This window comes from Benincasa hispida, chromosome 4, assembly GCF_027475165.1.
Source record: "Benincasa hispida cultivar pf3 chromosome 4, pf3_genome.v1.1, whole genome shotgun sequence".
Taxonomy (NCBI): Eukaryota; Viridiplantae; Streptophyta; class Magnoliopsida; order Cucurbitales; family Cucurbitaceae; genus Benincasa; species Benincasa hispida.
Window position 1 is genome coordinate 59,725,396 of NC_143481.1, and position 27,922 is coordinate 59,753,317.

At 35.4% G+C, this 27,922-nt stretch overlaps 1 protein-coding gene across 1 annotated transcript; it reads left to right on the forward strand.

Annotated features, from left to right (window-relative positions):
- The first annotated feature begins 1,490 nt into the window (after positions 1-1,490).
- Positions 1,491-6,094, forward strand: LOC120076892 (putative serine/threonine-protein kinase At1g54610). The gene is made up of 8 exons (XM_039030843.2): positions 1,491-2,289; positions 3,218-3,502; positions 3,596-3,783; positions 4,247-4,370; positions 4,503-4,724; positions 4,826-4,917; positions 5,133-5,238; positions 5,458-6,094. The coding sequence occupies exons 1-8, from the start codon at positions 1,969-1,971 to the stop codon at positions 5,884-5,886; spliced, it is 1,767 nt and encodes a 588-aa protein (XP_038886771.1). The 5' UTR covers positions 1,491-1,968; the 3' UTR covers positions 5,887-6,094.
- Positions 6,095-27,922: the final 21,828 nt, after the last annotated feature.

A 27,922-nucleotide genomic window follows, 5' to 3' on the forward strand; every position in this document is an offset into this window, starting at 1 on the left:
CTCATTAAGTTGTAATATACATGTATGAACAATGTTATGAAACCCTGCAATGTTAATGTGCTAAGTTCTGGGTTAATTTGTTCAGTATGTTAATGAAATGTACGTAGTCAAGATTCGAAGCAAATTAAACAAGTTAGTTAGGCAGTAAGTGCCAGCAAAAGGGTTGGTAACTACTACAGTCATAACTCCATCGAGGTTAAGAGGATAATCTGGAGCGGGGTGTGACTAAATGCATGTCGAGCCATATTCATCCAATGTGAGGGAGAATGAACCTGCTTTCGGGCAAGATCACACTTATTTCCCATAATAAATCAACATAAACACGAAGTAATAACCATACAAAATGCAATGGATTTTGCAGGTTTTTTTGAAATTTCTAAACCCTAGCCAACTTAAAAATTCAACTTTTAACCTAACCAACAATAAAAAGAATTACGAAATACCTCAATAAATATCCTTTAGCAAGTACAAATGAAGATGAACGAATGTAATGAAACTTGGGGATTGTATGGAAAAATGCTTGATGAAAAAGTTGTAAAGGAAAATAGAAATTGTTCATTGAAGACGAAGGGAACATTTTAGTTCTGACATCGCGGTAATTCTGTATTTTTACATGGATCCAAAAGTTTAAGTTGTAATATCGCACTTCAATCTCGGTATCAATCTTTACCAAGATGGCCTGACAAAAACTATATGAATGAGATTTTAAAAACGATGCTAGTTTTCAAATGTTGAAACTTGAAGGAGTTATTTAATTTTGAAAATTTTCCGAGATATTTCTATCGATATCTTTTGTAAAATCTTAAGGAAAAAAAAAAAAAACCTTTTTGGTCCATAGGTTTTGAGTCTAGTTTCTATTTGGTCCTTAGTCTTTAAAATGTTGTACATTTAGTCTTTAGGTTTTGAGTTTGGTTTCAATTTAGTCCTTAGATTTCAAAATGTTACAATTTTACCCTTAACATTTGAGTTTTGTTTCAATTTGGTCCTTAGGTTTCAAGATTTATACTTTTAACCTTGATTTTTTTTATTCAATATTCATTTTTCGTCTTTATTGTTAAGGTATCTTAATAAATTTAAAAGAATTAAAAGTTATAATTAATCAAGTTTCATTATTTTTCATCACCTTTAAAATTAAATCCAAAATTTTGTTTCATAATTATTTAAAATTAGTTAAACAACATAGATGCAAATGATTGAAAATGAATATTTAATGAAAAATTAAGGTAAAAAAATGTAAAATTTTGAAATCTAAAGGTCAAATTCAAACAAAATTCAAATCTCAAAGGTAAAATTACAGTATTTTAAAATTTAAGGACTAAATTGAAACCAAACTCAAAACCTGAACTTAATCTCGAATATTTTAAAATTTAGAGACAAAATAAAAACTAGAGCAAAGGACAAAAATGTACTTTTTCGAATCTTAACCTTTGACATATGTTAGTTATAGGGATTACCGCAATAATAGACCTCTTTTCCAAATGGCTTCTCCCGCTTCGATTTCAATTTTCAAGTTAAACTACAGAAAACCCATCGTCGTCGTCGTCGTCATCATCATCCTCCTCACAACGACACGCCAAAATCCGATTCATGAATGGGTCCATTTTCAACAGCATTCGCCATCATTACCACTCGATTTTTCATCATTCGTTTTTCTGTTCTCCCAATTCCCTCTCTCTCAAATCCCAGCTCGGCAATTTCAGCTTTCGATTCCCTCTCTAAATTATCAATAACAAAAGTTGTTCCCAATGTTCCCCTTCACTCATTGAGCGGAGAAATCTAAGGAAAACCCCCTTCAAATTTCTCTCTCTCTCTTTCATTCTATGATTCTAAAAGTGCCGGCCATGGCCGGCCAATCTCGTCTCCTTTTCCCCATCCATATCTCTCACTCCAAATCCTTCTCATCATCCCCTTTTCCCTTTCCTCTGCAAAATCTCCAAATTCCAATCCCTAAATTCCACTCTCTAATCCATGGGCTGTGCACAAACGAAGCATTCGGTGAATTCGCCTTCTGGGGGAGTTGAGAAGCTGAAATTGGAAAATGGGTATGCTGGGATTGAAGGTTTTATCGCTCATCGGAGGTCGACGGGGAAAAGGAGATATGTCAGCAGGGAGTCGTCTGAAGCAGAGAAGCCTCATGGCGGTGATGGCGGCGGCGGGAATGACCAATTTGGTTCAGAGAAGAGTGAACTAGTAGATGGGTGGCCCAAATGGCTTACTAGCAATATTCCTAAACATGTGTTGGCTGGCTTGGTACCCAAGAGTGTGGAGGCCTATGACAAGCTTGATAAGGTTGCTTTTATTTATTCATTCTCAAAATTTAGTGTTTATTTGCTTTTGATCGTTGGATTGCTACAATTGTCTTCCTTGAAATTAGATTCTCTGTTCGAACTTGCTCAGTAGTTGGGTTTAATTGTAACGATTTTGTAAGTTTGAGGATGTAATTACATTGACCCTAGGGTCAGGAGTGATTTGGTAATCGGGATCTATTGATTATTTTATGTTGGGAGTGGTTTGCATTTTTTTAAAATTCAAGTTGCAATTATTGTAGTTATAACCATGGGGTTTAATTGCAATGCCTTCCTGTGTTTAGGTAAGGTAATGGCTCGAATTAAAAGTTTGGAAGTGGGAATGTGATGTCCCCTATAATTTGGGGGTGGGTTTTGCATTTAAGATGGAATTTTTGATTGGATGAATTTTTATGACAAAGCTTGATAAGGTTTTTTCTTCTGCTGAAATGTTACTAGATCTGAATGCCAATGTTAAAGGGTAATTTCACCAATGATACCTTGCCAATCGCACCCACAACTTTCAATTTAAGAAATTCTTTTTCTATGATTATACCTCCTAGTGGTTGGGTTTAATCGCAACAACAACTTCATAAGTTTAAGAGTATCATTGCAACAAAACCACATGTTTGAGGGTGATTTAGGATTTAGTTGTAGGAAGTCTTCGTAAGTCTGGATTTATGACAATAGAATATATGCTACAGACTCATAAGTTTGAGGGGGTAATTGTCAAAGTTGAAAGCACGAGCAATTATGAATTATGATGGCTACTATGATTCAATGGTGGTATTTGCATTAAGTTTCGTAATGTTAATATTCATGAGGTGAAGACGTTGCGATTGGGAGATATGAGAGAAGCTTTGAAATTTAAACTTTAAGACCTTTATAACTTGATGAATATTTATGATATTTTTGGAATGTTTATGTAATAGGTAGGCCAAGGAAGTTACAGCAATGTGTACAAAGCTCGAGATAGGGAAAGTGGAAAGATTGTTGCCCTTAAGAAGGTCCGTTTTGATACAACAGAACCTGAGAGTGTGAAGTTCATGGCAAGAGAAATTATGATACTGCTGAAACTGGATCACCCCAACATTGTCAAACTTGAAGGATTGGCTACCTCAAGAATGCAATTCAGTCTTTATCTTGTTTTTGATTTTATGCAGACTGATTTGGCTCGAGTTATTTCCCACCCTGATGTATGGCTTACGGAGCCTCAGGTTATATTCTTCACTACATGATGATGTTCAGGGGGTTTTCGATGCAAAGTTTCCCACTGCTTATTAGTTCGGTTGTATTAATTCTTGTTGCAGGTCAAATGCTATATGCATCAGCTACTCTCTGGTTTGAAACATTGCCATGATAAGGGGATACTACATCGCGATATCAAAGGATCAAACCTGTTAATCGACAAAAATGGGATGCTGAAGATTGCCGATTTTGGGCTTGCCATTTTCTTCAGTCCAAAGAGGCATCTTACTAATCGTGTTGTGACTCTTTGGTATTGTTGGATCACCCTTAAACTCAAAAACTTAAGTTGATAGGTTAGAATATATTATGATAGTAATGTTATTAAGGATATATTAGTAATTAGCTAGGGAGTTAGTTATGTTTTTTTATTACAAATTGAGAGGGTGGGGAAGGAGGAAGGAAGGTAATTATTGAGTGATGGCTTGCATAGCATCTCAACAAAGGGTTGTTCCAAATACCTTGAATACTTGAAGAGGAGTTGTATTGTAATTCTGTTAGCTTTTACATTTCATTACATTTGGGTTTTATCATATTCATTCTTTTTCATGTATATTCTTAACACATCTCGTTAGTGGATCTAGAGATTAATTTGATTCACGGTGATCAACTTACGGACATCAAATTTGGTTGATACTAAGTTAGATAGTAAACCTAAGAATTTAAGTTGATAGATCATGGTATGTTTTAGGATCTTTTAATTATATTCTTAACAGGTATCGAGCTCCGGAGCTATTGTTAGGTGCTACAGATTATGGAGTTGGCATTGATCTATGGAGTGCTGGATGCCTCTTTGCAGAAATGTTCACGGGAAGGCCGATTCTTCCAGGTCGAACAGAGGTGAAGTTACCATCTTTCTGGATTTCCGTTGGAAGGATTCATTATAAGTTAAACCATGTTGAACTGTGTTGATGTCTGATAAAACTAAAGTTTCAAGGTTTGTTTTAAAAATGAATTCTTGTGTTGAGTCAGGTTGAACAACTCCACAAAATTTTCAAGTTATGTGGTACACCATCTGAAGAATATTGGAGAAAACTCAAGCTGGCACCAACTTTCAGACCTCCACAGTCCTATCGACCTAGTCTCGGAGAGTTGTTTAAGCATTTGCCCTCATCTTCTCTAGGCCTACTCAGCACTCTACTTGCTTTGGAGCCTTCATATCGTGGCTCTGCATCTTTAGCTCTCGAGAATGAAGTAGATAGTCAAACTTAGAATCCTAATTTATTTATGTAACCAATTTGTATAACAATGTAGTTGAAGCATTATACTAAAGAACATGAACTATATTCTTGCAGTTCTTTCACACAAGCCCACTGGCATGCAGCCTTTCGGATCTTCCAGTAATCCACAGGGAGCCCGATGAACAGGATCAAACGAATCGGCAGAAGTAAGTTCTCTGTATAGCTTGAGATTACTTTATTTTAGATAATCCTTGTAAATAGTATGAATTTAGTAAAATTCATCTTCAAACATATTGGTAATTAACTTGCAATGATTAACTACTAATAGTAATTTACTATGGATGATGAAAATAAGTGAGAAGTCCTTTGTTTTTAAAGTTTTAGGCGACAAAAAAACTATATTTACCAAATCCATTTACAGGTCTAGGAATGCTAAAGTGACAAGGCGTTCTAATACACACCGAGAGCGGCGGAGGAAAGATTTTACCGGCGGAATACCAAAAGAAGAATCCAACATTCCCAAACAGGTAGTTTCTTTAAAAACTTCTCGGTGTATCCAAAATTATAGAGCTACTTTTGAGTTAGTCACCAAGAATTCTCAGAGCGGAAACTACCTCCTTCTACAAAGCAATCGATTGTTTTAGTTTAAATTCAATCTCCATGTGCAAACTCAGTCACAAATGCTGTGCCAATGGATGCCACCTTGGTTGTATGTAATGACATTGTTGTTATTCTATCTTCCACAGCAAATGGGAGATGGTGACGAGCAAAATGAAGAGCGAGGGAGTACTACGACGAGCACCTCCTCAAGTGTTAATACGGGAGTGCGAAAGGGGAGTACAATGATGAGCACTTCCTCAAGTGTTAGCACAGGAGGGCGAAAGACGACGAGCACGTCTTCAAGCATGAACACGGGAGGAGGAAAGGAGAGCTCTCACTTCTTGCTATCTCCAATTTCATATTCTAATAGGAAATCGTCAAGAACCCAGGACCATCTTGAGACTGCCAAGAACCTCAACTTGCCTCCATTGCCTAAGATGAGAGAATACTCGACCTTCAACATCGAAGACCATGGTGGACATATCACAGGTCAGGTTCGGAGGTCGGTCTCGACCAGAGATTTGAGGAACTTGGGGCGAAAAGAGCATTTGAAATTTTATGCCGTTGATGATTAGGCTAATGTAATGGTCCTTGATGGTGTCTTTTTTTTCTTCATCTTTTTATTTTATTTTATTTTATTTTATTTTAAATGTTTTTCTTGTATGTTTTAGGTGCTTGATATTTTAACTTTTTATTTTCTTCAATGGATTCATATATTTGAAAACTGAAATAATTTGCTATTTTTAAATAGAGAGCAAGCCTAGATGTTAGTGTTGTTTGATAGTTTTGTATTTTGGGATGCACTGCTTGATTCATTTTCAAACATCAGTATTTAATTTCAAGCTTTCATGAATCCCCTTCCACTTATATTTTGGTAAGTTTCAAATGTTAAAATAATTTTGGCAATTGAATTTTTAATTTTTGATCTTTACGTATTGTCCAATGAGTCAATGGGTCAATTTTTATCTGCTGATCAGATTGTATCGTAAACTTGATCATTGAATGTTTCTAATAAAAATATGTTCTTTTAAACCATTATTCAATCTCTTGAGATTGAGAGTTCAAATCTCTCCTTAGTAAAACGTGGATTGGATACTCACCAGTGTCGAACACAAATAGGACAATGTTGTCTTGTGCATCAACGTGTTTAATTAAAAAAAAACCATAGATATGAGATAACTAATCGAAAGAATTAAAGAGAGAAAAGTGAGAGATATACTCATGTTTCAAGAAGGTAATGAATTTTCATACAAATTCAAAAGTTTCATAATGCCCATAAACTTAAAAAAAAAGTTCAATAATACTCTTACTGCTAATATAAAGAATGAAAATTGTCAGTATAATACTGCTAAGCTTTCAAAGTTGAATTAATACCCTTTAATTAAAGAAAAAACACGTTAAAAAACATATCATTTTGTTAGTAAATAGACAAAACCATTTATCTATATACTCCATCACCTCCCTCTTCCATGCTATTTCCTTCCTTCACTTCTTCAATACTTCTCTTTAAATCTTCTTTTTTCATTCCTCAATCTCTATAACCTTCCTCATTTCTCATATTTTTTTCTCTCTTCTTAAACATCAAAATTTTAAATAAACATGAGAAACTCTCCCATTTCGCATACTCAAACATAAATATAAGAAATCTTAGTACCTAGACAATCAATTTCTTCGAAGTTATCTTCAACTACAAAAGAACCAATTTGAAAATAGTTTATATGGATACCCTCATTTTTTTTTTCATATCAGTACTGTATAAATTTGATAGTGCACATATTTTCTTTATTTTTCCTCCCATTAGTTCTCAAAATTATGATCCCAATGTGTGTCTCTTTTCATTTATTAAATCTAAGTATATTAACTCATATTCAACTGCTAATATACAATCTTATTAAACATTTAAGTCCAAAAGTCCCTTGGTGGTTCCACCATTCTCCTTTCTTTTTGCTAAGCCTATATACCTTGATTGAAGGATGTAGTTTTAGAGATTGTGAAATATAGAAGAAAAGGAGTAAGAGTGTTGAAGAAGAAGGCAAAAATAGAGAAATTCTACATCATAGATCAAAGTTACGCCTGTCCCCAATGAGACGAGGCTTGTAATACTTTTCAAAATGAGGCCCTAAAATATTTTATAACAAAGACAAAATTGTAAAATATCAAAATTCATCGTATTATACAATTGTTTCTTAAAAAAAATATAAATAAAATTAAAAAAAAGTACATGAAACTAAGAAAATGTCACGAAACAACTATATAATAATGATATTTTATTTTAAAAGCGTCATCTTTCAAACTTTCTTTGAAGAAAAATTATCAATCAACTGTCTCCGAAACATAATTCTCAATCGCTATTAATGCTAACCCATTAAGCTTTTAGTGTGACATTGTAGAGAGCATGATAAGTCTTCAACAACTTCAATTTGAAAAAACTTCTTTATCCATATACAATTGTCACAAGAATAGTCAACAAAATTCTATATGCGATAATAACATTAGGAACAATATTACCTTTTACTAACCTCAAAATATCCAGTGGCCCCATTTTTTCAATAGGCAAGAACTCTCTTAGTAACTTCAAGTCCACATACAATTCATTTCTATCCGTATCTAGTTTTTCATTATTCTTAAGAGCAGACTCAAAATAAGTACAATGGGGCAACAAATTTGCGTCATCTAATGACTGCAACTTATGAGAAGTAAACAAAAAGTCAATTTTTTTCTTCATATTCTTGGTTTTGTTCAAACCTCTTATTAAGAACAACATTAGCTTGATCAACAGTATATAAGAACTAATTAGTTCTAAAGGACTCCACTAGAGATTGTAGAATCGTACTTGGGTGTTATCCAAACTCTCAAAAAAAAAAAAAAAAAAAAAAAAAAATAAAAGAAAAAATCCTTTTAATTTCACGCCTTTGAGGAAAAATGGGACTGATGTTCATTTCCATGGCAATACTCTCTCTAAACCAGTTTCTCTATATTGCTTTAAAAAAAAAAAAATCATTCCCTTTATTTTTTCCATAGCAACAACAATGAGCATAACCTTTGATTGTAAGTGTTTACTAACCACATTAACTGCACATGATATATCAAACCAATTAATAAAAGCCAGTAAAAACTCATAATCACCAAACTCATTTGTTACCAAAAATTTAGCTTCACTTTGCATCTTAAAATCATTATTACTAATTTTGGCTAGTTGAAGTAAAGCTTCACGTACTTCAGGCTTTTCTTATAGCTTTAACACTCTCAACGTGACTCTCCCAATGAGTAAATGAAAATGGTTTAAGAGTAAATTTTCAACACTGTTGGAGATTTGTTGATTGTCTCTATATTTTTCTAAGACAGCCTTTGGTAGTTTTTGCAGTTGTCACAAATGATATCTTAACATTTGGCTTAGACATGTCTAATCACTATAGATTTATTTTTTATTTTTTTTTATTTTTCTAAGCGAAAATTTATATGTAGAATATTTTTATTTCATAATTTTGGAAATCTCTACATAAATATATTGATCGTCATTTTCCTTTTTATGATGCATCTTATCTTTTAAAAAAGGAAAATATTTTTGGACTTTCTTTCTATATTTTGCCGCAGTCTATTTTAGGTGAATTCTGATCTTCTCTAAGGGTTGCTATATTTTCCATTTATGAGAAAAGTGCAATTCTATACGAACAAATAGTGCATCATTGTGATTTGTCCTAGCAACCGATTTGTTTTTTACGGTTGTTTTCTGCAACGTGGATTTTGTCGATCTTTGCCCACTTTATTTCGCTGTGTATATCATTTGGATAAATCATTCAAAGAATTTGAAGATTCTACTTGTCTTAGGGGGAGCCCAAGACATCGTTGAAGAGAAGGGATTCTCAGTCTTAGGGGGAACCTAAGACTTCATACTCGAGGAATATTTCTCCATCTTAGGGAGGACCTAACATTTATCAGTGAAGAGAGTTCACAGAGTTGTAAGGAAGATAATCAAATGGAGAGGAGTCTCACACACTATCAGAAGTTAAAATGTTCAACAATAATATTATCGCACTTAGGGGGAGCCGAAGTTCAATTGAGAAAGAGTCTCACATCTAGGGGGAGCCTATATGACTTGTGAGTTGGGCTCTACGTGAGTCACTATAGTAGTCGGAGTATTACAAATAAGTACTAAGTAACTGCTTAACTCTTTAATATTAGTAGATTATCTTTCTTCAGCACATTGCCACCCAGACGTAGGTGTTGTCACCAAACTAGGTTACCAATTCCTGTGTGCTTTTACTTGTTTTCTTGTTGTTGGTATTTTGTTGTTATAGTGCTTGTTAGTGCTTTTTGTTTAACATCCATATTTTGAGTGACGAGTCATACTATCGCTTTTTCAATTGATATCAGAGTGAGTCATGTTTATCTCAAGTGTCTCGATCATGAACGAAATCAAAGAACGTGGCTCCACCACTCGTCCCCTTGTTCTAGATGAAACAAACTACTCTTACTGGAAAGCTCGAATGACGATCTTTTTGAAGTCAATTCATAGCATAGCATGGAAGGTTGTGGTTACTAGGTGGTTTCATCCAACCACCAAAATTGATGATGGGAAGAAAATTTTAAAACCAAAATTACAGTGGACAAAAGTTGTAGATGAGACATCCTTGGGAAATTCTTGTGCTTTAAATACCCTGTTTAATGGTGTGGAACAAAATATATTTAAATTAATTCATATATACATTTCTACAGAAGAGGTGTGGCTTAGCTGCTCATGAAGGGACTTAAAAAGTAAAAATGTCAAGATTGTAGTTCTTGACTTCAAAGTTCGAGAATCTTAAAATGCAAGATGAAAAAACTAATTGCTCAATTCAACGTTCATTTGCTGGATATTGCTAATGAGATTTTGCTCTTGGAGAGAAAATTTTGGAAGAAAGACTTATCGAAAGGTGCTTAGGTCTCTTTCTAAGAAATTTGATATGAAAGTTACTGCAATTGAGGAGGCACAAGACATATCATCTCTAAAAGTTGATGAACTATTTAGATCCTTTCTAAATTTTGAAATGTCTTTGGATAGAAAGCATGAGAAGAAGAATAAAGAAATTACTTTGCAATCCTCAGTTGATGATGAAGATGATGTTGCTGACAGAGAGTTTGAGGATTCCTTAGTTGAATCTCTTTAATTACTTTCAAAACAATTTAATCGTGTTCTCAAATGATTTGGAAAGAGATTGATAAGTTAGGTGCTTTAAATCTTCAAAAGTTAATAATCTGGAAGTTTCAATGCTGAAAATAATAAGTTTGGTGGGTCACAGAGAGTCTGAAAATTCTGGAAATTTCAATGCTAAAAATAATAAGTCTGGTACGTCACTTCCTCTTAAGTAAGTCAGAATTCAAAGTAGTGGGAAAGAGGTTGATAAGTTAGGTGCTTTAAATCTTCAAAAGAAAGGTCATTCAAATATAAAGAGTGTGAAGGTTATGATTATTTTCAAGCAGAATGTCCTAATTTCTTGAAGAAACAGGGTAAAAGTGATGTTTTAACTTTGTAAGATGATGAGTCTGAAGATAACACTAACTTTGAGCAAGATGTCAAGACTCTTATCAGTAACATCTCATCTGACACTTCATCTTGCAAAATTTCTAAATATGATGTGTATGCTGAGAATGTTCATGAAGTGACCACTCATAGGTCTAGGATCCTTTCTACCAAGCTCTTTTTCTTAAATGGCAAGATGATCAGAAAGTTCTTGATGTGCAAGTAATTGAGACTCTGATAGTCGACAATCATAGGCTTATGACTGCTGTTGCAGACTTGAAGCATAAATTTAACCAAGTTAGAGTCGAGAAAGAATCTGTTTGTAAAAATGTTAGAACGTTGACTACTAGTACTGAACCACAGGAGAAAATTTTGACAAAGGGAAAATTAATTGGTGATAATTCTAGATTAGACTTCTCACAGAGGTTATAATCTTCAGAATATATAGTCTTAATATAAAGGGAAACAAAAGATTGAGTTTGTTAAAGCTCAAAATCTAGAGTCTTATGGCTTTATAGGTGCCTCCCCTAGAAATTCAACACTGAAAGTTGATCGTGTTTACAGACCAAGAGGGTTTGTCACCACTATGGAAGAGTGAGTCATATACGTCCATTTCACTATCATCTATTAAAAATATTAAAAAATTTGGCTACTCTAGAAAGGTTTCTCACTTCTTGTAAAATAGTTTTAAATAAAGTTAGAAGTAAAATAGGTGTGGAGAGTAAAGAATGTTCTTAATAGTTGCTATGTTGTTCTAACTTCCCTCAGATCTTCGACTAAAGGAAAATCGTATTTTGATAGTGGGATATCTCATCACAAGACTGGTGATAAGAACTATCTGTTTGATATCTAACCTGTAAACTTGGGAAATGTCACTTTTGGTGATGGTGCTTTAGGGAAGATCATTCGGAAAGACAAACTAAAATTTCCAAGACTACCATCTTTGAATGATGTAATGTTGGTTGAAGAGCTCACTGCCAACCTTATTAGCATAAGCTAGTTATGTGATCAGGGTCTGAATCTGAGCTTTACAAAAGATTAGTGTGTTGTCACTAACAATGTCAAATCTATTGTTATGACAGGTACATGGTCATCTGATAATTGTTATATGTGGAATCCTGATTTTATCTCACAGGTTTATCATATTTCTTGACAAGATGTAGCAAGCCTTTGGCATAAACACCTTGGTCATGTGAGCATGAAGATGGTCCAAAAAGCACTAGCTAAAAATGCTATATCTAGCCTTCCATCTTTGCCTAAGTCGACTAGAATTATATATGGTAATTGTCAATTAGGAAAGCAAACTCGCTCTCCTCACAAATAGATGTCTCACTCAGGTTCTACACAGATATTGGAACTTTTTCACCTGGACCTTATGAGTCCTATGCAATCATAAAGTCTGGGAGGTAAACGGTATGTTTTAGTTGTTGTTGATTACTTCTCCTGATACATCTAGGTTCAATTTCTTCATGAAAAATCAAATGCGTTTACTGCTTTTCAAGCTCTTCCTGTTACAATGTGAGAAAGAGTTAAATATGATTCGAATTAGGAGTGATCATGGAAGGGAGTTTGAAAAGTCTCAATTTGCTACCTTTTGTAATACTGTTGGGATTCATCATTAATTTTTAGCTCCAATCACTCCCCAGCAAAACGAGGTTGTGGAAAGAAAAAACCAAACTTTACAGGAGATGACTCAAGTGATGTTACATACTAACCATCTGTCTTTTCATTTTTGGGTAGAGGCTCTAAATACAGTTTATCATAACAAGATTTATGAAATATAGAGAGGAAGAAAACTAAATGTTAAATACTTCTATATCTTTTGTAGTACCTGTTATATTCTGGTTGATAGAGAAGTCAGAAGAAAATGGGATTCTAAATCAAATGAAGTATTTTTCTTGGATATTCCACAAATAGTCGAGCCTACCATATTTACAACAAACAAGCTCGATGTGTGATGGAGTCAATTAATGTTATAATTGATGATGGTGAAGACTCATTTGACTCTACTCCTGTAGAAGAGGAAGATTCCAGACGAAAATGGGATTCTAAATCAGATAACGATATTTTTCTTTGATATTCCACAAATAGTCAAGCCTACCATGTTTACAATAAATGAACTCGATGTGTTATGGAGTCAATTACTGTTATCTTTAATGATGGTGAAGACTCATCTGACTCTACTCCTGTGGAAGAGGAAGATTCGAGTTCACTCCCATTTGTTAATAAAGATGTTCCTAACAACTTTTCTAACATGTCAATTGACATAAATACTAAAATTCCTATGGAAGATGACAAGTCAACTCCTGAAGAGGCTGAAACTTGTAATAATAGTAGAATTCGTAAGAATCATCCCCTTAGCAACATCATTGGTAATCATGAAGAAGGGGTGAGTACTCGAAAGAAAGATAAAGTTGATTACTTAGAGATGTTCAGTAATATTTACTTCACCTCTCCTATCGAACCAAGAAATGTCAAAGAAGGTCTTGAGGATGAATGTTGGGTTAATGCTATGCAAGAAGAGCTTAGGCATTTTGCTCAAAATAATGTCTAGAATCTTGTTCCCAGGCCAGATTCAATTAATATAGTTGGCACAAAGTGGATATTCAATGACAAGTCTGATGAAAATGACAATGTAACCAGAAACAAAGCCAGATTAGTGGCTCAGGGGTATACATAAATAGGTGTGGATTTTGATGAAACCTTCGTTCCAATTCTAAGACTAGAGGCTGTCAGACTTTTGCTCGAAATTTCTTGTCTTTTAAAATACAAATTGTATCAAATTGATGTAAAGAGTTGTATCAAATGGATGTAAAGAGTACGTTAATGGATGCAAAGAGTACGTTCTTGAATGGATATTTGAATGAGGAAGTTTACGTTGAACAACCCAAAAGATTTGTAGATTAAACAACCTGATGAGAGATTCTTTTTAATCTCTTAGAGTAAATATGCCAAGAATATTGTAAAAAATTTGGTATTGAAAAGGCTAGTACCAAACGGACCTCTGTCCCTACTCATGTGAAAATTTCAAAAGATTCTGGTGGAACTCAAGCAATATAGTTGATGAATACATAATGAATAATGTCTCAACAAACATGTACTACAACAACAATAATAGTAGAGAAGTGAGATACGTAGTCAGTTGATAGCAATTTCTTGTGCTCAACAAATGGTTGCCAAGACTACTGGTGTTGTTATGGTCAAACAAAGAGAAAAAGCCCTCTTAGACTATTGCTCGACAATATTTCGATGTTGGATCGGGAGGAAAGTGAAGGTGGATTGTTGTCTAAAAATTCTCAAGATTTTTGGATCACGAAAAGTTCTCTTTCTTCTTGGCGTCAAGGCTCTATTTATAGAACCGTGCGCAATTCTTTGTTGGGATTCCTGCTCTGATCGGTCGTCGTCATCTTATGCGGTAGGTAAGAATGTCAGCATTGCAATATGTTGGGTTGTATGTCTTAAAACTTGTAGTTTTATAAATAGTAAACATATATGAAGTTTATTCAGACAAATATTGTTGATTGTTTAATAACTCTAAATCCAATAAACTACGAACCTTTGGCTATTGTCATGAATACTTGGACTTTATGTGGAGACATAAACTTGATCAAGTTCGAGTAAAATAGCCTAAACCATCTATAGTACTTGGATTAGGTTGGGTACCTATTTTTGGAGATACTATTGAATACGACTCACTTTATGATTGTTATAAATATTCTAAAGTGTCATAAATGATGTGATCAATTTGTTCATGTAGAGACATGTGAACGGGGGTATTCTACACGATGAGATTGTATAAAACAGACCACGAAATAATCATTATTACATATTAACACCGTTTCCTGTTAACACTGATTAATTTCACTTCTTGATAACCTAGATAACTTCATTTGAATCCTGAGCTATCTATGAACTCATGTTTATTCGTAATTGTCCCTTGATCTGCATAGGTGAGGGTAAGCCCAGCGTCGCTGTTTAATATGCCTCCCATTTCAGGGATAAGACCGAGTAGATGGTTGGGACATAGAATTTGCAAGATGGAATTCACTCCTACCCATTTTGGGATAGTAGAAAGGTTGTTCCCTTAAGGGCTGATCTCGGGTCTTGAACAAGGGCCCCATCCTCTCATTGGCCTAAGAGGGAATGGATTTAGTGATTATGATTGTAAATCAATTGTTCATTAGAGGGACAGTGGTAATTAAGGAGAAAAGATGTAACTCAGGGGTATTTCAGTATTTGACCTAGCTGAGGTTACGAACAACCTATGAAGGATCAACTTATTGATGACGGTTATATCAAATGGACACATAATATATCTACAGTGAGGGGAGTACAACTACAGGCTATAGTGAACAGTCCTGTTAGTTAATGAATGTTGATTAACTAGGTTAAAGAGTTTGACCGGTTAGTCTTGGATCGTTGGAGCCTATGATCTGTAGGTCCATCGGGTCTCCTTGCTAGCTCAATACGGACAAAATTGAAGAACTAGGTGAAGTGAGAATTTGAAAGGTTCAAATTCGGTCTTAAGGGAAAATAGTATTTTATATTAGATATAATTTACAATTAAATAATTAATTTATTAATTTATTATTTTTTAGAGTATACTTGATTATTAGGATGAAAGTATTTTTTAAACTTGATGAATGTGATTAATCAAAGCTAGGTGTCTTAAAGAATTGGCGAAGCATCAAGCAAGGATGCATCGCGGACTCCACTATGGAAGATAAATACATAGCCGCTTGTGAAACAGCTAAGGAGGCTGTTTGGCTGAGGAAGTTCCTTTCAAATTTGGAAGTTGTTCCAAATATGGATTTGCCAATCACTCTTTATTGTGATAACAGCGGGGCTGTGGCAAATTCGAAGGAGCCTCGGAGTCATCGTCGGGGTAAGCACATAGAACAGAAATATCACCTGATCAAGGAGATTGTGCATCGCAGTGATGTGATAGTCACGAAGATCGTATCGGAGCACAACTTTGTTGATCCCTTTACAAAGGACCTCACGACTAAAGTGTTCGAGGGTCACCTAGAGAGCTTGGGTCTGCGGGACATGCGACATCTTGTCTAGGGCAAGTGGGAGATGATACTGGGGTATGACCTAGTTTATTGTATATTGTACATTTTTGTATTGTATGGTACATTAGTCTCCCGAGTCATTAGGACAAGTGGGAGATTGTTGGGATTGGTGTCTTAATTCTCCCGGAGTCTCGTTGTTTTGTAAAGATACATATTGTTTAATGAATAAAATAAGTGTTATTTAATTCTGGCATTTACTCATATCCAATAAAAAAAGTTCCTTGGTTATCTTATGTGAACTTAAGCATGTATATGTGATATACAAGTGTTTCATGTCTTAAGTGATAACCTAAATAGGTCTATAGTATAAGGATTAAGGTGACATACCTGATCCTGATGTCACTACAGATACAAATTGTTTTGTAGAGGTTTGCAAGTGTTGTAAAATACTACAAATGGTAGATCTTGACCATTCATGTGGAGACGTGCGAGCAGGGGTGTCCTATACAAAGAGTTTGTATAAGACCTGAACCATGAGATGACTAGACTCTGTATATAACGCCGTTGATACTAAAGACTTGCATCTCATCTAAACGACCATAGGTGACACGTCCTCAATCCTGAGTGTTTTGGAAACTTCTGCCTTTGAGGGCAGTCCTTTGATTAGTATGGGTGAGAGTGGCCAGATTGTCAACTCAACATGTCTACTTTTTTTGGGGACTTGTCTGATCTGGGAGCTGGGAACTCAATCCACAAGATGAAATTCACTCCTTTTTCGAAGCAGGGATAAGTAGAGAGATTACTCCATTAAGGGCTAATTTCGGTACTTGAACATAGTGGCCACAGCTTCTCTTTGTAAGAGAAGACTCAGTTATAGTAGGATTAGGACTTATGTTCATTAGAGGGATCAGTGGTACTTAAGAAGTTAGATGTAACTAAAGGGGTATAATGGTTATTGGCCGAGTTGTACTTGAGTGATCTGTGAAAGGTTGTCGCACTGCTGATTGGATTCTCACACCGAGAATACCAAGGTAGCCATCGTGGTGGTGTCTTACACAACTCGACTGAGTTCGAGGTTTTAGAGGCCGTTCGTTGGGTTTGTGATCTTGAAGATCATTGTGTTCGTGTTTGCTGTTGATCGTGCTATGTTGCGGTCGCTGTGTTCGAGCGTTCGTGTGTTGCTATCTTAGAGATTGAACGAGCGTTCGTGATCGAGGGAGTTTGAAGCATGAGTCTTCAAAGGTATGATAATATTTCCTTTGATCTCTTTGTTAAACATGTTGTAATTTTGTATTGTGCATGACCTAGAAGTTTTTGTTTCTTGACTATAATTGTGTATGTTCAATTTCGAATGGAATTTGGAACGATCATTCCGCTGATCATGGAAATCCTCATGCCTGATTTCCTTCAAATATCACATCATATGCAATATATAAACCATAGTTCTTTTCTCCTAAACTAGATATAAATCATATTTATATCATTTTTCTCCAATTAATGTATCTCATACATCATGTCAACAATATCATATATAAATGACCAGTTTAATCATATCATATATAATCAAACCCCCTCTTGTAAATTTGAACACTTCAAACTGTCCCAAAAACTGATTCTCAAAATGAATCCATTGAGCTACTAAGGGGACCTTACGTACCTGTGGCTTGAAGCTCCAACGGTACGTGAATAGCTGACTAAACTCTTTTGCCACGGGATCCACCATCCGTTAACTGCCAGGCATTCCACTAAAGACCGATAGCTGCACTCTTCTCACCACATATATATTTCTGTGTCCATCGGATATAATCAATCAATATTATGTTATCCTTCACAAATGCTCGTAAGTACAGTTGGACCAATTTACCGTTTTGGCCCTGTAGTTACATCTAACTCCTTAAGTACCATTGATCCCTCTAATGAACAATACAACATAGTCTTACTATGTGTGGATACCTCTTTGGCCATGAGAAGGTATGTGGCGCCACATCATTCAAGCCCCAAAATCAACCTTTAAGGGAGCAATCTATCTACTTACCCCTGCTTCAAGGAATGAGTGAATTCCATCTTGTGTAGCTGAGTTCCCAACTCCCAAATCAAACGAATCCCTAAAGTGGTAGGTTTGAGTCGGCGATCTGGCCACTTGCACCCATCAAATCAAAGGACCGCCCTCAAAGGCAGAAGTTCCCAACTCACTAAGGATTAAGGTCATGTTACCTATAGTCATCCTAGTGAAGTGAAGTCTCTGTTACTAAAGACTTATATAACAAGACTATAACACTTCGTGGTCTGGTCTTATAAAAAATCCTTTGTTTAGGATGCCCCCGCTCGTATGTCTCCACATGAATGATTAGGATCAGACCATCTGTAGCAACTCACGACACTTGTAACTGTTTTACAAAGCGAGCCGCATCTGTAGCGTCGCTAAGATAAGGTTTCCCTCCAATATCCATATACTACAAACCATTTCAGTTATCACTTAAGGCATGATCCACCTGTATGTCTCCACATACATTCTTAAGTTACAATGACAACCAGGGATCTTAACTTATTGGTTTGCAGTAAAGCAATTAAAACATCCCATGTTTCATAGATAACAGTGAAGAAATCATCATATATTATTACATCACAAGCGTTTGTTCAATACAGTGTTTACAAACTACGGGACCTAATGTGAGTTTAGGGCATCATTCCCAACAATCTCCCACTCGTCCTAAAGCGAGTGGGTTGTACAAAGCAACTAGAAAAACAATAAACTAGGGCACTAAGGCCTAGTACAAAAATCTCTCGCTTGCCCTTGTCCAGCCATGGGCAGTCCCATAGACCCATGCTTTGAAGGTGACCTTAAAAAACTGTAGCTGTTAGAGCCTTTGTAAACGGGTCAGCAACATTGTGCTCCGAAGCGATCTTTGTGATTATCACGTCCCCTCGATGCACTATCTTGCGGATGAGATGATACTTCCGCTCTATATGTTTGTCGTGCTTGTGACTCTTGGGCTCCTTGGAGTTTGCCACAACACCACTATTGTCACAATAGAGGATTGTGGGCTTAGACATGTCTGGAACAACATCCAGATCAATCAGGAACTTCCTAAGCCAAACGGTCTCCTTAGCAGCTTCACAAGCCACTACATACTCAACCTCTATAGTGGAGTTGGCGATGCACCCCTGCTTAGTGCTTTGCTACACTACTGCTCCTCCGTTAAGAGTAAACACTGACCCTGAAGTGGATTTTCGTGAATCCTTATCAGTCTAAAAGTCAGAGTCCGTGTATCCAGTAAGGATCAAATCCTTAGTTCCATACACGGGCATGTAGTCCCTCGTTCTCCGAAGATACTTGAGGATGTTCTTGACTATGGTCCAGTGACCCTATCCTAGATTAGACTGATACCTACTGACAATCTCTACAGCATAACAGATGTCTGGTTTAGTACAGAGCATCACATACATCAAACTACCAGTGACAGATGCAAATGGGACCCGTCTCATCTCCTCAACTTCTTGAGGCGTCTTAGGACACATTTTCTTAAACAATGTAACTCCATGCCTGAAAGGCAGTAGGCCCCTTTTGGAGTTATGCATCGAGTACTTAAGCAACATCTTGTCAATGTACGATGCCTGAGATAGCGCTAGCACTTTGTTCTTATGATCCCGAAAGATCTGAATACCAAGAACAAACTGAGCCTCTTCCAAATCTTCCATTTGGAATTGGGTCGCTAGCCAGCTCTTAAATGCAGTCAGTAGTCCTACATCATTTCCAATGAGTAGGATATCATCTATATACAACATTAGAAAAACTACTAAACTGTTGTTGATTTTCTTGTAGACACAAGGTTCATCAACGTTTTGGTCAAAGCCATACGATTTGATCGCAGTATCAAATCGAATGTTCCAAGATCGAGACACATGTTTCAGCCCATAAATGGACCGATTTAGTTTGCAAACCTTTTGCTCTTGACCTTGGCCTATGAATCCCTTGGGCTGTACCATATAAATTGTCTCCTCAAGATTACCATTCAGAAAGGCAGTCTTGACATCCATTTACCATATCTCATAATTATAATAAGTAGCAATGAACAAGAGGATGCAGATAGACTTTAACATGGTAACAGGCGAGAAAGTCTTCTAATAGTCGACTCCCTCCACTTGGGTATAACCCTTTGTCACAAGTCTAGCATTGAAGGTGACCTTTCCATCGGCATTCCGTTTCCTCTTGTAGATCCATTTGCAACCTATAGGTTTGACCTCATCAAGTTGATCTACAAGATCCCATATTGAGTTGAAGTACATTAACTCCATCTCGAGATCCATGGCTTTGACCCATTCATCTCGGTCAACCATCCTCCATTGCCTTCTGATAAGACAACGGATGTACAACGTCGCTATCCGCTACCATAGGCAAGATTTCCGTGAAACCCAGATAGTAAACAGGTAGGTTCGCAACCCTTCCACTACGTTGAGGTTTCCTCAACTCTTGAGGTGGAACTAACCTACCAGATGAACTATCATCAACAACTCTTGTTGATGAAGTAAGCCCTTCAACAACTCTTGTTGAAGTTTCAAAAGTTTCGTTGGAAAGCTCATGTAACACGATCTTACTACGTGAATTGTGCTCCCTAATATGATCTTCCTCCAGGAAGGTAGCGTTCGTAGACACAAACACTCCGTTTTCCGTAAAATCATAAAAGTAACCCTCTCGTGTACCTTTGGGGTAGCCAACAAAGAGGCACAACTTCGACCGTGGTTCCAATTTCTTTGGATTAGCCTCAAGCACATATACTGGGCAACCTCATATGCAGAAATGACGCAAACTAGCTTTACGCTCGTTCCATAACTCCAAAAATGTTCTCGCAACACTTTTAGAAGGAACATAGTTGAGTATATACACTGCAGTCTCCATTGCAAAACTCCAAAATGAGTTCGGTAAGGAAACGTAAGTCATCATTGACCGAACCATGACCAACAAGGTTCTGTTTCTCCTCTTCTCTACACCATTCTACTGAGGTGTACCCAACACTGAGAGTTGGGAAATGATTCTATGTTCTATCAAATAGTTCTGGAACCTCGAATCTAAAAACTCTCCACCTTGATCCGTTCAAAGTGTCTTAATCCATCTATCCAATGTATTTCCAACTTCATCCTTGATCTCTCTGAACTTTTCAAAGGATTCATACTTCCATTGCATCAAATAAACATACCCATACCTACAGTAATCATCAGTAAAGGTGATGAAATACTCATAGCCTTCCCTGACTCGCACATTCATTGAAACACAAAGGTCAGAATGCACTAACTTTAGAAGCTCTTTGGCTCGATAACCTTTTACAGTAAAAGGTCTTTTAGTCATCTTACCCTCAAGGCAAGATTTGCACACTCATAAAGAATTTTTCTATAACTCAGTTAAAAGTCCATTCTTCACCAACCTCTTAATCCTATGGAGATTGATGTGCCCTAATCGAAGGTGCCAAAGTTGGGTATTTTCCTTTGGAGAAATCTTTTGTCGTTTATTTTGAGTTACGACAGTTTTAAATATCTGTAGGTTATAGAGGGAACTCATTGCTAATGGCCTTAACATATACAAGTTATTTTCCAAATTTTCTGAACAAATTTCAACTCCATCTTTATGAATAAACACTTTATTCAAATGAAAATTAAGAATATAATTACACTATATCAGACACTTTAAAGAAATTAAGTTCTTTTTTAACTCAAGAACTACATAAACATCATGCAAAATGATCAACTTCTTTTGTAAAATCGACTGGACTCCTCCCACTGCTACAGCTGAGATGACGTGCCTAATTCCTTCTCGCATCGTCATCTCACCAGCCTCCAGTTGCCGTCGGGATCTAATCCTCTGAAAAGAAGAACAAACATGATTAGTGGCCGCAGAGTCAATAATCCAAGCAGAATCTTTCTCCACTAAAAAAGCTTCCAAAACTAGTAAATCATATTTACCTTATTTTGCCTTGGCCTTGGTCTTAGCCCTATTCTTCTCCTTGATCTAGCAAGGAAAATTCCTCTTCCAGTGTCCATCCTGATTACAATGAAAACACTTTCCTTTGTCCCCATGTGTTGGTCGTCTTTCCGCTGGGTGACAAGCTGTGGGTTAGCAGGTGTCTTCCCCTTCCCTTTACCACCCTTCTTCTTCTTCCACTTGGAAGTGTTAAAAATAGAAGGTGTAGAAATTGTTCTTAAGGTTGAACCCTTATGGAACTTCTTTGATGACGAGGCAACATTTGCCTCATCAACCTTCTTCTCCTTACTTTTCAGCAAGGATTGAAATGTCTGCAACTCGTTGAGGAGAGTTGTAAAGGTATAATCCACTTTGTTCAAAATCATATTGTCGACAAAGTGCAAGAAGGTATCTGGCAAAGAATGTAGGATTATGCTAACCTGGCTACCTCATCGATCCGAGATGCATTCATCTTCGCCATGTTGAAATGGACTATCATATTAAGCATATGTTCTCGAACAGAGGTGCCTTATTTCATTTTGGAGTTGAAGATGCATATGAGAGCCTCATGTTTGAGCTGTCCCGACGGTTGTCCGAACATTCCTCGCAGGGACTCCATGATCTCATATGCTGAGACCATAGGCTCATGTTTCTTGGCCAAAATGTCGTTATGACTGGCCAAGATATAGACTTGTGCCTTCTCGTTCGCCCGTATCCAACACTCATAGGCCGCCTGAACATTTTGAGTGGCGTTTTGAGGTGGAATAGGAGGACACTCCTCCGTAAGGACAAATCATAAATCATCGATGATTAAAATTGTTGTGATCATGTGTTTCCAACTAGCGTAGTTTTTGCTCATCAGTTTGTCGGCACTTAATAGAGCTAATGTGGCAGTAGCCATAATTACGTTGCTGAAAAATGAACAAAATTAATAAGTCTATGCAATGCCATATTTTAACACCAATTTTAGTTTTAGCAAAATAGTTTCCAAATACCCTAAGTAAAAAGACTTCTATTTCGCAATGATGCCGCAGCGAGGCAGGACAAACGTCACTGGTGGGGTCACTGGGATGAGACACTCTCAACCATTAGGAAGAAACAACTCTTGTAACTGACCCTAACAGTCACCATTTATTCGGTTCAGAACTGTTAACCTTTAACAATTTCGCGTAAGTGTAACCTCTCATTTTCGGCCCTAGAGTCCCGCCCCAAATGCCCACCATAGGGAAAAAACATATTAGGAAAAATGACTAAAGCGACCTTATCCTATACAGGAGATCAGATAAAGAATCGTGCAAAACTGCCATCCTATAGGGGGATACTCCCAGGGTGCATCGAGGCGATGCACAGAAATGTTATCCAACCTAACGAGAGAAACCGTGGGATATGCTGTTGCATGTCTCACTCCCACTTACTATGAGCATTTTCTCCGTTCACCTTGTTATTGACCGACCCAAACACCATCCTTTAGGGGGACACTTCCAAGGTACCACGAGGCCAAGGTTAGATCTCATAGTGTGAACATAAAGGGAGAAATGCGAAGAGGTTTAAATGAAACATCATATACCCCAAGTACCTCCCACTAAATGTTCTACCTAGGGGTTCATTAACTTAGACCATCCGACTACTGATTTTATCTAAATTGGTTTCATTTGCTAAAAAACAACTATTCTCTTTGAAATTAAATAAGTTCAAGTAGTCTCATTAAACTCTTTAACGGACTGTCCTCAAATTTGCATACATGGATCGAATCTATCTAATTCACCTTTTCAGGTAGGTTCCCAAGTAGGGGTATCCCGTTTCCGTCAGCTTAAATACCCCAGTCTAGATAGAACCCGCCTTAGACAAAAGGTTCCTTATAGATAGATTTGCTACACTTTTAATCTTTTATTAGTCAATTTAATCCTATTAAACTGATTAAAAGATTAAACCTTAGGTTGCTAATCTCATTAGAACCGTGATCTTCGATCTATCTCCACAAAGTTTTAATACATTTTTAAAACCATGATACAAGCCTAAGTTTGCATGCATGTCTTTATTATAGATTTTAGTTCTAATTTCCTTATAATCCTTATAAAAGAAACAATTAAAACCCATACACATTGCCATGCACAACCAGGTATTTATAACTCTTATAAATTTGACCTATGTGTCATGCTTCATGCAATGTCCATTCATTACTATATATAACTTTTATATACTTGTAATAAAGCAAGTAAACATGCTTCCACACACCCTTATACTATAACACTTATAATATAAAGATGATGCATGTCTATGCTTAATGTATGCATAAATATAACTCTTATATTATATGATGCATGAGCATGCTCTTATGTAATTTAAATCATAATTCTTACAATATAGAGATGATGCATGACCAATGCATAACCTAAGGTGGGATTTCAACTATATGATATACCATATGACATATAGTCAAACATACATCCTATGTACATTCATCAAAAGACTAAAGGACCGGGACGAAAAACCTCAAAACCAAAAATAAAATTCTATTTATTACATTTATCCATCGAGAAAACCGGTTCACAGGCGAACCGGGTCTTGAACCTCCCAGGCGAAGCCTCCCTGATCATTTAGCAAACTGCCAAGGTATCCACGATCGTTTAGCTACGATTGAGTACCATTTACAATGCAATGAAGCATGAGGCACTTGACTGTTTAGTGCATCAAATTCAAACTCGCAAGTCTAAATGATCATTTAGACGACGACGTTACTGTGAAGCACGATCGTCTAGCTGATCATATAACAAGCGCTAAAGAAACAATTTACTCCGCGATCGTGTAGTCAGTAACTAATCGATGAAGTTTGTTGAACTACACGATCGTCAACTGCAGAATCGAGATCGGCACGAACAAAGATCCTCACGAATGGAGGTACTGGAAACCAACAATCTGGGATCGAGATCTACATGAATAGAGCCTCCACGAACAAGTTTTGCACGTACTAAATCTCCATGAACGAGATTTGACGAACGGAGCTACTGACAATCAAGGAATTTGCACAACGACGATGATGTCAGACTGACTATGGGTGAAAAAAAGGAGACGACGGCGGCGGAATGACAACGAGCCGTGATGGATGACAGTGACGGTGGATTTATGGGAAGAGGACATTTTGTGAGAAAGGAGAGAGAAGAAGAGTAGAGAAATGAAAGGAGATTTTTTACTTAAGGGAAAAGAATTAAATGGGTAGATACAATGTTAGTTTTTAACCAATATTGTAGCCCTCATTAATTATATCTTAGTAATTGATTTAAAACCGACATTAAAGATCTTTTTTTTCTTTGAGAAACTGATATTGTACATGCATTTTTAGTTTTTTGCAACCGATATCAAAGCTCAGATTTCTTATAGTGAATGTCGCAAATTTTATACTTTAATAATTAATTACATTATAAACAACTTATATAATATCTATATATCTTCATATATATTCTTTGCTACTAACAACTATTCAAATATAATATGTATATATCTTCATATATATTATTTGCTACTATATCTCTATAGCTCCACTTTGTCATCGGTATGTACCTTCATCTATATATACACACGTATACACCTTGTATAGATAAATATGTATATTTTTTATGTACCTCTGTATATACTCATATAACTTCATATATGATTACGTTTTAGGAATGAAATGAAAGGGTAAAGAACTTGGGAAGAGATGAAGTAATTCTGTTATTTTTCTCTTTTAGACGTGGTTAAGAGGAGTAATGAGTCGGAAGGATTTTAAAAAATCTAATACTAAACGTTCTCATTTAACCCAATAAAGAATTAAATGTCCTTTAGCCTTATTTAAATTTTTATAATATATATGTTATATAAGGGTTTAAATGTAATTGAATTGAGACTGTTGTGATAATTAAAAAGTGAAGCTAAGTAGACAATTACATAAATATTAGAATCTTGGACAAAAAAAAAAAAAAAAAAGTTCCATTATAAAGACTATCTATATAGGTTTTCTTTATTATTATTATTTTTTTTTAATTCTACCTTGGAATTGAGGATTTTAAGGGATGAACAATCTTCTTATGATTTTAATATTTTATTAATCAAGTTAATAGTAACAATAAAAGATTAACCCATTTCTAATCATGTTAGAAATAATTAACACAGGTCTAGGTGAATTAGTTTTAAACCATTTAAAATTAACTGAAACATATGTTTGCATGCAACTCTAGATTGTAGATTTTAATTCTAATTCATCAATCATATAATCTTTATAAAATAATGAAATAATTAAAACCTATAATCATGCATCTAATGACATTTATGAAATATAACACTCATACTTAGTAAGTAATATCATGCTCAATGCAATTTTATTTTCATTAAATAATATAGCACTGATATTATAATCTAATGAAAATAAACACATCCATTGTACCAAACTATAATGTATAACTTTCATACTATAGTATGATGCATGAACATGTTAATTGTGCATGCAATTATATAATATAATAATTATATTAAATATAATACATGAACATGGTTATTATATCATGCGACCATATATTATAATAATTATAATGAATATGATGTATAATAAAATATTTATCCTATGGTGGGATTTTAAATTATATGATATATATTATACAATATACATAAAAATAATCATACATCACATATAGAGATTAATTAAACAACAAAATTGGACAAAAAAATTCACAGTCCAAAGAATTAATTAAATTTATATTAATTTAATTAATTAAAAAAATAAAAATACATAAAATAAGGGAAACAAAATAGTTAAAAACTGCTCCATGCACCACGTTGGCCTCAAACCCACAATCTCCAAGACGCAAGCGCGCGCACAAGGACATCTCCAAGTGCAGCGACGCTGTGCTAAAGCATCGATGCGCTATGGCTTTTTCTTTCGGAGCGTAGTGGCACTAGGACAAGAGTGTAGCAGCGCTCGGCAAGATTTCAAGCAGCGTCGTGGCACTTGTGCCACGACGCTGTACATGAAATTCCCCGAGCACCGTTGTGCTTCGACAACAACGCCACAGTCCTCTAGGCCAAAAGCTGCTACTCTGCTTCAATTTTCCAGAAATGCTCCAAATCTACTTGCATTATTCAACAACTCTTTCTAAAGCTTCAAGACACAGACTAACAGACTCCATAGCGTAATGAAATGTCCAAAAACAATGGGCCTATACAACTTTAGTCGGATTAAGGTAGTAAATTCTAAGTGCTAAAGTTTGTAAACATCCAATCTGCAAACTACAGTCAAAATGCAAATTGAAAAAAAAATTATACGAAATGGCTCGGATACCAATTGAAGGAATCAAATTCCCTATGCAGAAGCATGTGAATGCCAAAAAGTTTAAATTCAATTTATGTACATTAAAGAAATTGAGAAAAAATATTAAATGATGGATACACAAATTTAGAAAAGTGTCTTCACAAATTTCCTCTCTCGATGAGATCACGAATTGCTTGATCAAAAATACAAACATGACAAACAACTACCTTCTTGGATACCGACAATGAAGTCTTTCTTGCTATTCTTCGGGTAAAAATTAAGTGGTAGTGTAGACTTGCTTGATTAATTTTTGTGAGAAAATGAGATAATTTTGTTTTTTTGAGAGAAAAGTATAGAGGAAGAAGATGAAGATCACAGAGAAGATTTTTTTTTTTTTTTTTTTTTTTTTTTTTTTTTTTTTTTTTTTGAAAAACTATTTCGCATAATCATAAATTTTGTTCATTTCTCTATCTCATTTTTGACATACAAGAGATGTAAGGGAATTATTAACCCCTTATTAACTCCCTCCACCATCGTGAAAACAACTCCCTAGGATTAACTCTCTAGGAGTTATGCTCAAATTTAAAAGTAAAATTATATTAACTAATTTAATATAATTAGATTTAAACATATATTATATATAATCTATAGTTTATATTATATCACATATAGTATAACATGTTGTTATATTCTCTCATATAACCTATAGTTTTAATATAAATCATATTCATATTAATTTCAAACTATAGCTTTTATATTAATCTCGTTCATATAATTAATATTTGAATCATATTCAAATATTTATCTCTCATTAAATTTTATAATATAATGTATTAAAATAAATTATATTAATTGTATCTCA

Bases quoted from the DNA above. Each gene is read 5' to 3' on its own strand.
- LOC120076892 (XM_039030843.2), top strand. From the start codon at position 1,969: ATGGGCTGTGCACAAACGAAGCATTCGGTGAATTCGCCTTCTGGGGGA. The intron at 3,503-3,595 runs GTTATATTCTTC...TTCTTGTTGCAG, and splicing joins TATGGCTTACGGAGCCTCAG to GTCAAATGCTATATGCATCA. The intron at 4,725-4,825 runs GTAGATAGTCAA...ATATTCTTGCAG, and splicing joins CTTTAGCTCTCGAGAATGAA to TTCTTTCACACAAGCCCACT.